The sequence below is a fragment of the Mercurialis annua genome, linkage group LG6, assembly GCF_937616625.2.
Source record: "Mercurialis annua linkage group LG6, ddMerAnnu1.2, whole genome shotgun sequence".
Taxonomy (NCBI): Eukaryota; Viridiplantae; Streptophyta; class Magnoliopsida; order Malpighiales; family Euphorbiaceae; genus Mercurialis; species Mercurialis annua.
The window spans coordinates 46,636,709-46,652,076 of record NC_065575.1 but is presented as its reverse complement, the minus strand read 5'-3'; the positions used below and the strand labels follow the sequence as shown (position 1 = coordinate 46,652,076).

Here is a 15,368-nt window from a genome sequence, read left to right as displayed (position 1 = left end):
TAAAAGTACAGATGGGGGTGGTGGTGGGGGGGGGGGGACAGATAAATTTACTGAATAATAATTTTTCAGTTTACTACTAGATAAAGGTTTTATATTCATTAACTAATTAGTTATTCATTTAATCACTATTGTAATTAAAGTCTTAATTAGAATAAGTAGGTAAATTATCTCCAATTTAGTTGTTAGTATGTAAAAAATAACTAAATTGTCTCCAAATTAGTAGGAATACCTATCTTTTAGTTTTATTGAATTATAAAATTATAAATTATCTCCAATTTAGTTGTTAGTATGTAAAAAATAACTAAATTGTCTCCAAATTAGTAGGAATACCTATCTTTTAGTTTTATTGAACTATAAAATTAAAATATTGTATTTAGTCAATATAATATTATTTAAGTTTCTATCTTATTATTTTTAAAGATATTATTAATAACATTAAGTTAATTATTTAATTAAGGTTATTATAAATTTATTAAATTCAATATGGAAAAAAATTTAATAACCGAATATATTATATTTACTTTTATAAAAATTCTTAACTGATTTAATATTAATTATAAATAAAAAAATTGATATAATTATAATATATTTACTAATATGTTCATTGACGAGTTACGTTACGAGCCACGTGCATAGCACGTAATGCGAAACTAGTATATATATAATGGCGGATCCAAAATTTCTACATGATATACATATATTAAATATTTAATTATAAAAATATTCGATTTAAATTTAATATTTATAATTTAATAATTACATCATTATATTTACACTATTAAATATTTATATGCGCTATTAAAAAAATCATTCAAGTACTAATCAATTACTTTACTTGATAAATCACCCTTAATTAAAGAGAATAATAAATATTTACTTTTAAAATTTTATAATAATTAGCAAATAAAATATATTAATAAATTTCCTACATTATATTTATAATTTATACATAAATAAAATTTTAGGATTTACAAATGATTTAATAAATAATATATGAATAAAAATTATGTACAGCTTAATAATTAAACAAATAAATTATATAATTTTTTGATTTATATAATAATTTTCCTTTTGTTTTAATTTGAAATTTGAAATTTTATTTTATATAATACCATTGCAATGACTTTACAATTTTCAAACAATTAATTTTTCTTACTTTAGTTTAACAAAAGATAAATTGAATTGCTTAGTAGATAAGTGAGTTAGAAGACACATTTTATATATGCTGAATTTAATAAAATATATATATAATGATTCATTCAAGTATCTTTTAAAAATTTAAGGGTTCATCATACTAGATTAATTGATTATATATATATATAGTTATAGTTATATATTAATTAAGAAAAAAAAGGACCCAACCCTCATCTAAGTAAATCTGCCACTTTATATATAAAATGCAGAAAATATTATTCTATAACTAAATCAATTTAAATAATTTAAAAATATTTATTTTATATAATTATTGTATAGATATAGAAATTAAGTTAATAGGTATAATTAAACAAATAACTTATTAAAATCGAAGTTTTTTTGATTTAAAAAGAATAGAGAACTATTAGAATTAAAGAGAAGATTTTAATTTGATTTTTAAAAATAAAAACAGAAAGGTTTTTAAGTTAAAAAATTGAAAAGTTAAGTTAAAAATTGCAAAAAAAAAAAAGAATTTTATACTCAAATAAATTTTGTTTATAAGTTATAATTAAATCCCTCAAAACAATTAAGGGATTTTTAGACAAATGTATACAAAACAGCAAAATAATCTCACAAGTACATGTTGACTAAAATTAACTAAAATATACGGATTGACCGAGTTTCTTTGCAAAAGTATATTTCCTAGTTTAGACAAATATGATTCCCTTAAATAGGAAACAAACTCAGTTCAAAAGCATAATCAGGAATTCCATCAAACACAGTCGACGATTTCTCTCAAAATTTCTCTCAAATTCAGAGAACGATTTCTCCCAAAACTTCGATTAATCACAATTCTAACACAATCAATCAAATAACAGAGCATCGATCAATCGCAGTTCATGAAAGTCAATCAAATTTCAGCAAAAAGAGGATAATCAATCCGAAACTCAAAGAAAAAATGAAGAATCACGACGGCATGGGTTTTCCAAACGATTCTGGTGAGTGTAATCAATTGCAATTGTGTTTACTTTCAATTGTAGTCATGATTTTAAATTTATCTAAATAACTGTATCAATTTAGCTCAAATGTGTTAATTTAGCTGAAATTTGTTCAAATTTACTTCAATTTAGGTTTTGATTGATTTTTAAGATGCTTCAATTAGGTTTCTGATCAAGTACGTATTGTTAGTTTACTAGAAGTTCTCTGTCAGTTTGAATATGTTTAATATATGTGTATGAGTTAATTTCAACTTTTGAGAATTTAGAAGCTGATATGAAAACAATTATTTCTTTTTGAAGGCATAATATTTTCCAATGATCATTGTATTATTAGTTTACTAATAGTTCTATATTTTGCAAAAAAATTAACATTGTGTTACATATTCAGCATTTAAAATTAATTTATCTATACTCTTAGAGACTCATTTTTCTAATGTGAAGACTAAATTAGGTGAATTGAAAGATTTGATAAGTGATTATATTTGTAGACTGCATGTTGAGGTAAACTCTTAGTAACTATTTAGTATATAGTTAGTTAACTTTTTTTGCTGATTCATTTTAAATATATATTTACTTATTCTTTTTTCTTGACATATTTGATATACAGTTAGTTGTAAATCCAATGCTCAGTCAAAATAATTGGGATATACCTGCTAAAGTTGAGAGAATTGAAGTTCTTCCACCAATAGCAAAGATACACCAAGGAGACCAAGGAAAAGAAGAATACATGCATCATGGAAGACACAAAGTACAAATAAGTGCGGAAGATGTGGGCAAAAAGGACATAACAAGAAGACGTGTCGAAATCAACCAAAATAAATATAAATAGAATGCTATTTTTCATGAACAATTTAAAAATTCGTTTCTTTTAGATTTTAACAAATTTCATTGATATATTATTCAAAAACAAGGATAAAGGATTACCAATGGTGTACCTTTGGTAACTGTTTGTTAATAGGTTCAAATACTAACACTGTAATGTTTGTTAATAGGTTACTAAATTGTTACCATGATAATCAACAAATAATATATATTCATACTCTCAGTGTAAGTTTGTTAATAGATTTCTAAAATTTTACTAATAGTATATCAATCCGTTTTCTATAATTTCACAATAAATTACTAATAGATTAACATTAGGTAATACATACTCTCAATGTAAGCTTACTAATGACATTCTAAATAGTTACTAATGGTATACCAATAGGTTACTAATAAAAACACATTATATATTCAAATTTGACCAATAAAATTTATTTTACCCAAAATTTAAATATTTTAATAGTTTACTTAAAAGTTTACCAGTATTACTATTATTAAAAATAAAAAAAACTTTAAAAAGTAAAATAAATTCATAAATGGTAACCAAAGGTTTGCTAAATAGTTACTGAATGGTTACCATCAGATAACACAAAAGTAATAATAATCATTAGACAATTACTATAATTATTAGTATACTATATAAAAGTTTATCAAATTATGTATCATAAATTTACTATTAGATTACCAAATATTTACCTATAATTTGTAATAAAGTAAAATATATACTAAAGTACAGTATACTACTAGTTAACTAACAACGTACTAAATAGATACTAAATTTATAAAACTAAACAAAAATAATAGCCAATATTCATAGGTTTATAAAACAATCCTATATAACAAAATAATCCAAACAAACAACTAATACTGAAAATTCATATACTAGACAATCACAAGTTTAAATATTTTTTCTTCATTTTTTCCTTTCTCGCTTCTGCATTTGTCTTCTTAACTTCAATCTCTTCATCACTCCCAATATTTTCAACCATTTTCATGTTCCTAGATTAATAAACCATTAGTTAACCAACCACAAAACCATTACAGATACACAAGTGAAAAAAAAATTACATAAAAAATAAGAGCATCATCAAAAAATAATTATAAATTTACCAACGGTTAACTTAAGGTTTACTAACGGTATTATTAAAATTAAAATTATTGGTTAACTGTTAGTGAACCATTGGTAAACCAACAACAAAATCATTACAATCATAAATTACAAAACAAGATCACATAACATAACAATTTCAATTTTTCTCTTTCAGACGGAGACTCCATTTTTTTCCAATAAACCTGTGCATGATGAAGATAAATGAGTTCTACCAACATAATTCAACGGCCAATGTGTTTTTTTGACTATGGGAAAATGTCACCAATTAGATAATCCAATGAACATAAATCACCAATATGATATATCATATCGAAGAAAGACAAAATAAACTCTACCAACCCAATCCAACAACCATAGTCATAATTAAAATTAAAAGCTAGCTTCAAGAAACATGGCCACTATGCATTAGAAAATTTACCAGAGTCATTCGGATATCCAACAAAGAATGCAACATAAATTTAAATTTGATATATATTAGAATCACAAGATTACAAACTTCATTGTATTTACTTACGATCTACTATCGGTTTACTTAAAACAATGTGCACCATTTGTAGGTTTCTATTCTACACATAAATTTAACAACACAAAGTACATTAAGGTAAATCTTAATTAAAACTAACCTAAATCTAACTTGTAGTTTACTGTAAGTTCACTAAATAACTGTAGAATTTATAAAACTAAAATAGTTAACAGTCTAAAAGCCTTCTTCTTGAGCTTGCACCAATTCTCGTAGAGCTTTCCTTTTTAGCTCCTCAATGTTGTGCCCAGATCGTGTTCAAAGAATTGAGACCTATTGGTGTTCTCACATATCCAACAACTCCAACAGTCACCATAGGAGGAGTCTCAGTAATTATAATAGCCTCATATGTCTCCTTCTTGTAAATCTATATACATAACAACTGATAAACATAAGAAAAAAAAATTATATACACATACCAAGGTTCAGGCATCATTGCAACTTATATTCCTATCCATGAATAATATTTCCCCACTTAGAATATATATCCACCAAATTTAGCAAACCCACCAATTATTACACTCCAAGAATAAGTGTCTCTTTATGGCATTTTATCAAACAATAGATATGCATAAGCTAAATAGCTGATATTAATGAATGCCTGTTCAATCATCTTGCAAAACAATTCAAATCAACAAATATACAGTCAATTAAAAAGACAAACATATACCTAATTTAGCGATGACATTGAGGATGGCGGCAAAGACGAAGATGGCGATGAGGACGGTGAAAATGGCGATGAAGGGGATGGAAATGATTGTTGTGGATGATAAACATTTGAAACCAAAAAAATTGGGTACAACAAATCCATATGAGGTATCTGTTCGAACAAATTGTCAAGATGGTAAGAACAGCGCCTTACCTATTCTAAGAAGAAGAAGTCGTAAATTTCAATATATTAAGCAGTAGAAACATCAAATAAAAACGTGAAATGGGAAGGAAAAGGAAGACTGTCGTATATTTGTGGCGAGATATGCGTGTCCGTAATTGTGAGATTATTTTGGTGTTTAATGGTGCTCCGTGTAATTTCCTCAACAATTAATGAGTGGACAAAATTTAAAAGACAAATGAGAGGCATATTTGACCTTATTTGTTGGGCTATAAAGGGCCACATGATTCGGTCTTAAAATAGCCTCCTTGTTGTGGCCCGTTTAGCCCTTATAATTTAAGCCTAAAAACTTTCTTTCTTCTTCGTTGAGCACAGTGCAGCAGCCGCCAGCCAGGGCTAAAACATCTGAAACAGAGCCGCTGTTGCTCCGCCTCCACCACGCTTTCACCAGTTCACCAACGATTTCCTAACGGCAGCTCGGCTGCTCCGCCTTGCCGGAACTGATTCCCCACTCCTTTTGCGTTCTTCCTTCGCTGCCGCCGCCGGCGTTTCTCCTTATTCGCCGCCGACGTTCATTTTTAACCTCCACCGCTCGCTGCCGCGTTTCTGCTTCTCTTCAACAAGTTAGTATTGTTAGATAACTTTGTTGATTTAATTGTTTGTTCAGTAAGATTCTAGGATTAGTTGAAGTACACGTCATTAACGGCTTCTATCCCTCTTCCACTGTAAGTAATTATCCATATTAGAATTCATAAATTCCATTACATGTTATCCTAGTGCGGGTTTAGGAGATAGCTAGTGAGATTAGTGGAAAATGTTGAATGAGCTGTTTTTCGAGATTAAGGAACCAGCGGAATTAGTTGCTCTAACTGGTTATAGATTTAGTAATTATAATGTGGAATTTGTGGTTTGTTATCTTAAGAAGTGGATAATTGGAGAGAAAATATTATGCCAATATGATTTCCGCAATTGTTTATGCTTGAACTTAAACGACTTCCATTTGGTTTGCCAATTTTTTCTTCTTTTCTTTACTTATTATATAGTAATTGCATTACAAGAACTTGTTTTATTTGCTAGTTTAAATTTATTTATAGCATTAATTTTTTTTATTTAATTCAAAATCAGTCTAATTAAAAATAGGATATTTTTTTCTTAACAAAAACTGCATTTTATACACCAATTCAAAGTGTTTCCAATTTAACTCTAAAATTAGAAGGTGATCATCTAATATCATATGAATATGATTTTTATTTTATTTTATAGAGTTACATTAGATAAAAAAAAGTCAAGTTGCATATAACCCAAGGAGTAGAGTTTTCATTTAGAAGGCTTCTTGATCTCTTGCATGTTTTTTTGACATTATAGACTAAACTTCCAGAATCGTGAATGGATTAGAAAAGATGTTGATGTTTTCATTAATTCTTAGTGTTATGAGTCGATGCAGAGAGCTTTGTCTGAATATTGAAACGCTTCAGTAAATGATTTGTCTCAATTAGGAATGACGAAGTCAAAATAACAACACATGTCTATGATGTTAATATAAAACATATTTATTATAATGGCTTTTTGCAATTGGATGAAAGTGATTATAAATAATCCAATGGTGATACGTAGAGAAAGTGACATTTACTTTATAACAGTAAAGTAACTATAGAAGATATTTTTGATGGCAAAATAATTTTTTCTTGGCTGAGATTTGATGTTTTGTTGGCGTAGTAAAAACAATTATGGAAGATACACCGAGGCTACGAACAACAATAAATGAATTGTTGCTTACAAACTATCACCATCAAATTTTGAAGGGGACTGTTAGGTTCTTATGCGCAATGAATTCTTCCATTGTTAGAGTAGTTGTAGTGGATATTCCTATCTTAGTTTTCTGATTTTAGGAAATTACGTTTCAAAATGTAATACAGTCGACCCTCTAATAGTTAATATTCTATAAATTAATAATTCTAATAATTAATAGAAAATTGAGAGAACCAACTTCGTTCCACGTCGGATAATTAATAATTCTATTATTTAATAATTAATAAAATTTAAAATATATTCTACATACATATTAATTATTAGAGAGATTTTTTTAAAGAAATATATAACAATTGATGATTTATTTGAGGCAATACTAACCTTAGTTCATAAAGTGGAAGTTAAAATACCATCAAATTATGACTTTCTTATTCTTTTGAGAAATTTTAAAAGAAGTTATTAGATAAACAAATTAAAGTAAGTAAAGTATCTCTAGTATAAAAAATATTAAAAATTATTTTATTTTATGAATATAACTTCTTAATAATTATTTTTTAGTTTGATATCAATTGATATTTATTAAATTGAATATAAAATTATTTCTTTTAAATTGAGTGATTGTAAAGTGTATTTAGTTAGTTTTTTTATAATATAATATTAATATTAGGTCTATTAATGTAGATGCTTTAAAATATCTTTTATAATTTTTTTTATATAAATTCAATAAATTAATAATTCTAATAATTAATAAATTTTTGATCCACCATGTGTATTAATTATCAGAGGGTCGACTGTATGTAATTTTGGATTGGCTCTCTCGGTATTGTCGAGGAGTCACTTCATCCTTATATTTTTCATATATCATTTATTGAAGTTTAGCCTATGACCAATAAAAAAAATTATGCCGCATTTTATTCTTTGTGATTGAAAGAAAATTTGCTTTTGAAATTTCCGGCAAAGGTAATAGATTTTTTTTGTATATTTGTTTTTTTGTTTAAATGTAGATTATTCAATTGTTTCTTCCTTTCTCATTTTGTTTTTGTTTTTATATTTGTCTGACAAATTATGTTGGAAATTGAGAAATTTTGTATCATTTGAATGTTAAGGAATGAAAATGATATCAAGGAAGTCTAAAAGAACTAGATACAGTGACAGTGATTTTGAAGACCATGATGATTTGGAAAATGGGAACCTAATGGTTAGTAGATCTTTGTTTTATTATTTTATGCCTTTTCATCATTTTGTTTTGACAATTTGAAGGGAATGAGTTTATAAGATGTTTTACAAACTTGAGAATCAACAAAATCGAATTGAATGTTTTTGGTTGTAGAGTTCCAAAAAGAAGTTATGTATGTTTTACCTGATGATATCTTAATTTAATTTTTCAAATGCAGATGGAAGAAGAAACAAGTAATGAGGATGATGATGATCAAGAGGTAGAGGAGGAAGACGACATGGAAGAATTAAATGAGGAAGATGGAAGTGAAGGAGAGGATGATTTGGAGAATGATAACGGTAAAGATAATGAAATGGAAGACCTTGAGAAAGACTACAAGAATCTTCGTAATCAAGAGCTGTAAGCGTCCTATTTCATACTCTACTATTCTCTTTTTCCTCCATCGAGACTTGCATGGAAAAGCTGTTTACGACATGTTATGCTGTTCATTTGTTTCGACTAGCTTAAATCAGAAACATGAGTGCTTTTGTATCTTTTATGCCTTCTAAAAGTTCCTGCTTCTGTTTGTTGTAATAACTAGTTTGTTCTATACCTAGATTCGAGCAGAATAGTTTTTCTGCAGGTATATTGGCTCAGTTGCTTATATCTAGTTGTTATTCTTCTTCTTTCTTCAGAGATATATTGAAGAATCTCACACGCCATAAGGAGGAAGATCTTCTTAAAGGTCAAGCAGTCAAGAACCAAAAGGTGCAAATTTCCTTTTAATTTCATTATGAGTGTCTTGTATTTTTGTTTTTGTTTCAACATTTTTTTGATTGCTTTATTGACCGAGTGACTATAATTGCTGCCGTCTTGATAACTTCTAATCTTTGTTGAAGGCTCTATGGGACAAAATTCTTGAGTTTAGGTTCTTACTTCAAAAAGCATTTTCAGCTTCAAATAGATTGCCACAGGTGTGCTCTTGTTATAATTTTATTTTTGTTGAATAATTTGTTGAATCTTGAAGGTTTGATAATAATAATAACATTTGCAGAATCCAGTTAGGTCTTCTTTTTGTGATTCAGATGAAGGAGTTGGGTCAGCTTATGCTGATTTGATAACCTCTTCTAATAAGACTTTGGAATCTTTGCTGGGATTACAAGAGGTATTATATTTTTCATGAACTACATTATGCTGCCTTGTTATTGTGGCTACTCTATAGTAGTAAGTTTCTTCATCTTTTTCAGGCTTTACTTGAAAAGAATCCATCTATTTCTCAGTCTTCCGATGGTATGTAACAAACATCATTTCACATTTTAATGTTTGTTGTTTGTGATTGCAGCCTCAGTCAATTGTATGTTAAAAGCAACAGATGTTGAATATGTTGATTTTATTCTTTGCATTATAGTATATTACGACATTGGTGATGTGGATTTGAGACTTTTGTTGCAAAGTTCATCTGCTGCTTTTTATTAACATTCCTGTATCTTTAATTCTTAGCAACTGTTATTTTGCTGCAAAGTTCACACGTCATGTCTACGTCATGAGATTAGGATTTGGTTGATTTGAAAATTTTCTTGTCTTTGTTTTTTTCTTTAGTTTCTTCTGGCAAGAAGCATGCACAAGATTCTAAGAAATCAGATGCAGAAAGCGAGAAAGAGTGGTTACAAATTTCCGAAATGCACATGAGGTATTTCGTCCATCTTTGATGCACTTCTGTTTCCTTTTTTATTTACATCAGTTGGCAGTTTTCTAGTCTTAATCCTATCCCACTGCAGCGGTTTTATAGTAGCCTTTTGCTCTATCTATGAGAATCAGCTTGCACTCCATCTAGTTGTTTTACTTATATAATGCGTGTAATTCCTTGTCCAACTGAATTGTAGTTTTAGGAACTGTAATTGGTTTTTGATGTGCAACTGTACTGGAAATATCTGCTGCATTGTACTACAACGAACCGAAAATTTGATTCTAGACAATCTCATGATATTGCATATGGCTTTTTAATCTACTGCATGGTTGAATTTTAATGACGATCTCTTTCCTTTTTCATATCAAATTAGTGTCTTGACTGGGAGAATTTGCTTGGTTAATTTTCTGTTCTCTGTTTCCTTTCATGGAACAGATGTTTGACAAAGGGGCTTTATAATTAGATTGATCTATAGCATGCAATCAAATAATAGTTATCATATAAATGTTAACTATTAAAATTGTTTATTTGCTTGTTAGAAATGAAGTCTTTAGGTGGGGCAGATTTTGTTTCTTAAACAAAATGCATCTTCTTATCTGCTTGCGTTTACATCTAAAGTATTATTGTTTGATAATAGAAACTGAAACTTCAAATACTTCTTTTCTGTAGAATAGCATCTTTTCGGGACAAATCAATTGATAAATGGCAGAGAAAGACGCGCGTGACAACTGGTGCTGCTGCTATTAAAAGCAAATTGCAAGCCTTTAACCAGGTCTGCTTTATGTTCAATTGAAACGCAGGCAATAATATTTCTATTAGTATAAAGAATTTCACATGGTTTTCCTTTCCCCACACAGGATATTAGTGCACAAGTTGCTTCTTATATGAGGGATCCAAGTAGAATGACGAAGCAAATGCAGCTAAGCAGATCAGCAGTTAGCGTATTTGGAACAGTAAGTTAATCTAATACCCCAATTATTGTTCAGTTTTCTAGAGCAAATTCATGGCATGAGATTTAGATTTTTTTCAGTCATTTTTTTTTTCTCTTCAAAGCATCTTGTTCTGATTACTGACATTACTAAACGCAGGTTCTTGAGAAGCCAGAGATTACAAATGGAGAGGTAATACATATACACTTCATATAATTTCAGTGAAGAACTATTATTCCCGCTCATTATTTACTGTCATGGTTGAATTTGAACTTATTGGGGCAAGGGTGGGATCATCTACTGATACTATTTATATGTTTATGCCCATATCATTTCTTTAGATATGATACACTATGTGCTTGTTCTCGTGTGTGTATTTAAAATTACAATTTAGTGCTTAGCAGCATTGACCGGCATTACAACTTGTGGTCTAGATCTTTATATCGATTTAACAAGATCTCTTCTTGTCCTAATTAGGAATCAATCCCTGATGGAGATCCTGAACTTCTTGACGATTCTGAATTTTATCAGCAATTGCTAAAGGAATTCTTCGAGACAATTGACCCCTCATCTTCTGGTTAGTCTCGTCTCGTTTTCATCTTTTTGCATTCACAGAAGAGTACATTAAGGTGGTTTCTAAAGTGAGCGCTACTTGCATTTTGTACTATTTTACAACTTGCTACTCCTTGACTTCAGAGATGGCTTTCTATGCTATGAAAAAACTGCGAACTAAAAAGAGAAAAATTGTTGATAGGCGCGCCTCTAAGAGTCGCAAGATCAGGTTAGTTATAAACGTTGAGCCTTTCAAGTTGGAACATCTTGTTAGTTATATCGACTTTAATTCAAGTTGATCATGACGTTTAACCTAAAAATGATCTCTTGTAGGTACAATGTTCACGATAAGATTGTTAGTTTCATGGCTCCTCGACCCATGAACCTTCCTCCTACGGCACCCAAGTTATTTGAGAATTTGTTTGGACTCAAGACCCAACAGCCAGCTTCTGCAGTGTAGTTTTGCGCCAAGCTACTGTTAGAGTATCTGGTCTAAGTTTTGTATTACAAATTTATCTAATGTATTCATTTAAGTTAAAAAGATAATCTACTAGTTCCCTATTGTATCAGAAATGTAATATTCTTTTTAATTTTATAATCAAAAATGCGCAATTGTGTAATCCTGATACAGGGCAATGCGTTATACAGGCATTTCATGTTGATTTATTTAAATCTGCAGTATTTGCAACCAATGAATAATGAATTCTGTTGATATGCTCCAAATCTAACACACTGGTATTCGCTTTTTGCAATTAATACTTCTCAAAATGAAGTCAAGTCAGATTCATTACATACTGATGTTCTTTAATCAAGCACTTTTTTTTTTTATAAAAGAAGTCTTGTACAGATATCTAACAAGAAGCATAGTCAATATTACAAGGCTCATCTTGATCTTGATGAAGGAAAGCGTGAGTTGTAAATAATGTGCAACAGTATTTCTATTGAAGCTCATAGGTCTCCAGCTTCCTCATCTCCCCAACCTGGGGAAAAGAAAGCACGCTATCTTAACGCCCAAAGAAACTTAAAACTCGAGATATGTATCTAAAATCAAAAAAGAAGCTGAAAGGCTTTGACACAATTTGCCTCTTGATGTTAATTCTTTTGACAAGCAACATCAACCACTAAATTTTGTGTTTGAAGGAATTACTCACAGTGGCTGTTGAGCTTGACCATCGCCAGATTGTTGTACCAATTGTGAATAAATATATTCATCTACCCTCTGCTTTGCCAATGCTACCTATTACACATTCAACAAATTCACATGAAAATGGAACCTTGCAAATTTCATCCTAAAACCCGAAACTTACAGATCATCATTACTTTTGATAGGAATTAATATCAAGCTGTCCAAAATATAAGGTATTCAACACAAGCTGCATATTTGAACAATAGACACAACTATCAACCCAGAGCCATGATACTCAAACCAACATATGCATCATGCAGTTAGATGATATGCTTCTCTGTATAATTATTGGCTCTTTAATAAGAATCTAAAGCATAAAAGAAATAGAAACCCGAGAGATGACCCTAAAAAGAAGGGGTATTTTGAAAATCAAATATTAGATATGAGTCAAGTACCTGCTGAGCAGTGCCACCAAATTGTATGCTCCTGTGTTTTCTTTCACCTTTTCCACCATGTACCTTCAAACAGAGACATTAAATAAATTACTTTTTAGATAGTTGCATAACGAGGAGTTTAAATTCAAGGTCATAACATGAGATCTGATTGTCCACTGACCTTGATTACAGCTCCAGACTCATTTCTAATCTTTGATATATTTGAGCCGCATCTTCCGATCAAACCACCCATCATTGTCTCTGAGACCATCATCTCCAACGTTACGTATTCAGCTGCAAGATTGGTTGTCCTAAAGATGATGTGGTTATAGCACAAAATATTAAAACTTGATACAGCCACATAATGTAGCAGTTGCAAGACATTGTTATTATGCGACAAGAAACACTGAATAACCTGAAGTTGGGTCAACATATGGTTGAGTAGGTCGTATTGTTCCATAGTTGTACGTAGGACTGATAGAAATCACCTGTTTAGGTGGGTTTACCCTAAACGACATCAAGTTGAAGTATTATCAATCAAATGCACATTTTATTCAAAATAGATTAAACAATAACAGCAAGAAAAACCGACCTAAGTTGACAACCAATTTCCTCTACAGCCTTTAGCACAATAGACACATCTCCTGAAATCTGAATTAATAGAAATCTGTTAAACTCCATCTAGTTTCTACTATCGCTATGATAGATGCTTTAAATAAAGCTTCGGACAAAGCTGACATGCTCACCTGCACAACTCGGTCAGATTCATGAGCAGAAGCGCAAAGAGGCAACTGATTAGGAGCGAGTACAGTAATGGAGGCACCGGACGAGTTCCTTAATTTCTCAATATTTTGACCAGATATCCCTATTAAAGAACCGGCTTGGGAACCCGCTATCAAGATTCGTATAGTGTTTGCAGCCACATGCCCTGCACCAACCACCGCAGACGCCTCCGCCGGACTATCATCTTCCTAAATTTGTTTGACAATATCAAATACTTAAATGTAGCTTATAGTACATAGTACACACGCATATTATTGATAACTTTGAGTAATTTCCACTCACTGTTAGAATGAGAGCAGCTATTTTCTTAAGAGCATTCTCCGCATCAGACACAGCATTATCACTCTCTTTCGAGCTTATAATTATCACGCGCTCTTCATGACGCTGCACCACAAAATAACACAGAAATTTGGAATCCTAATTAAAACCCTAAATTAAGCTAAAATGTTTGTAAATGTATTAAGAAATCGAAGATTACCGCAATGGCATCAGCTATTTTAATAGTAGCTTTAGTTTCTTCTCGAATCTTCTGAATGCGACACCCAACTTTCCCGATAACTTTACCGATCTGCCTCGACGGAACTACTATTCTGAATATAACGTCTTGCGTTTTTAAGCGTTTAGGCGGTGCCGGTCCTTCTAGCTCACCAAATCCGGGGGCAGCTGCACCGTCGTACTCATCGCGGCGACGCTTGGGCGGAGCGTAGTATTCCGGTTGTGGATAAGTGAAAGGCGGCAGAGGCCGCGGAGGCGGATTGATCGGAATACCGCCCGGGTGCGGCATCATTGACGATTGCGGTTGCGGATAGTATTGCGTATAAGGGTATGGAAAGTACATTTTTTTACTAAAACAAAAGCGAAATGTTTCAAAGTCAAAAGGCTCAACAAGATGGTTTTTATATGATTTGGTTGGTTTTGGTGTATCAAAATTTACAATGACGCCCTTACTTTTTGTATTTATGATTTTACCAAAGAGTCAATCCGGCCCTCAAATTTATGTCTTATGCTCAAATAAATTATTTTTAACTTTTTTTAATCAACGAGATCCTAAAACTTATCTCCCGATTAGACCTCTTCATGCGCATGGGTACTCGGCCGGTCCGGCCAGGCCCATATGATTGGATTTGGATAATGAATTTTTGTCTTAAACTTGGTCCGAGTCCGAAAATGTCGGTAATAGATATTTGTTGATTTTGCTCGAAAATATCGAGTATTTTTGTAGATTTTGTGCGAGTAAGGAAGATGTTGGTTTGTTGCTACTTCAAAAACCGTAACTTTTGAGTTTTGATTTAAACACGCTTTTGATTTCCGTCAAGGGAATATTGTAATTTTTTGGCCTTTGATTTCCGCCAAGGGAATATTGAAATTTCTTGGCCTTAGTGATGAAGAATTTGAAATTGTGTACGAGAAATACCCTCATGTAATTAGGTAGCAATAGAATTTGCAGTTTGTACTCATGAGCGGACATTGTTTGTAAGTTATAATCTTCGCCTATTACTTGTCTTTCTGATTGTTCTTCCTTGTGCATTGCTTCTCAC

General features: G+C 30.7%; 2 protein-coding genes across 2 annotated transcripts; one reads left to right on the top strand and one right to left on the bottom strand.

Annotated features, from left to right (window-relative positions):
* Window positions 1-5,766: 5,766 nt before the first annotated feature.
* Window positions 5,767-12,107, top strand: LOC126686426 (uncharacterized). The gene is made up of 14 exons (XM_050380466.2): window positions 5,767-6,037; window positions 8,270-8,361; window positions 8,558-8,739; window positions 9,015-9,087; window positions 9,219-9,293; window positions 9,374-9,484; window positions 9,567-9,609; window positions 9,919-10,009; window positions 10,676-10,778; window positions 10,864-10,959; window positions 11,095-11,127; window positions 11,413-11,512; window positions 11,632-11,716; window positions 11,821-12,107. The coding sequence occupies exons 2-14, from the start codon at window positions 8,272-8,274 to the stop codon at window positions 11,945-11,947; spliced, it is 1,209 nt and encodes a 402-aa protein (XP_050236423.1). The 5' UTR covers window positions 5,767-6,037; window positions 8,270-8,271; the 3' UTR covers window positions 11,948-12,107.
* Window positions 12,108-12,201: 94 nt separating this feature from the next.
* On the bottom strand, window positions 12,202-14,715 carry LOC126686427 (uncharacterized). The gene is made up of 9 exons (XM_050380467.1): window positions 14,309-14,715; window positions 14,113-14,214; window positions 13,794-14,018; window positions 13,640-13,698; window positions 13,463-13,554; window positions 13,229-13,341; window positions 13,069-13,131; window positions 12,639-12,724; window positions 12,202-12,467 (listed from the first exon to the last, which is right to left on the bottom strand). Exons 1-9 carry the CDS (start codon window positions 14,666-14,668, stop codon window positions 12,455-12,457), a joined length of 1,113 nt encoding a protein of 370 aa, XP_050236424.1. The 5' UTR covers window positions 14,669-14,715; the 3' UTR covers window positions 12,202-12,454.
* Window positions 14,716-15,368: the final 653 nt, after the last annotated feature.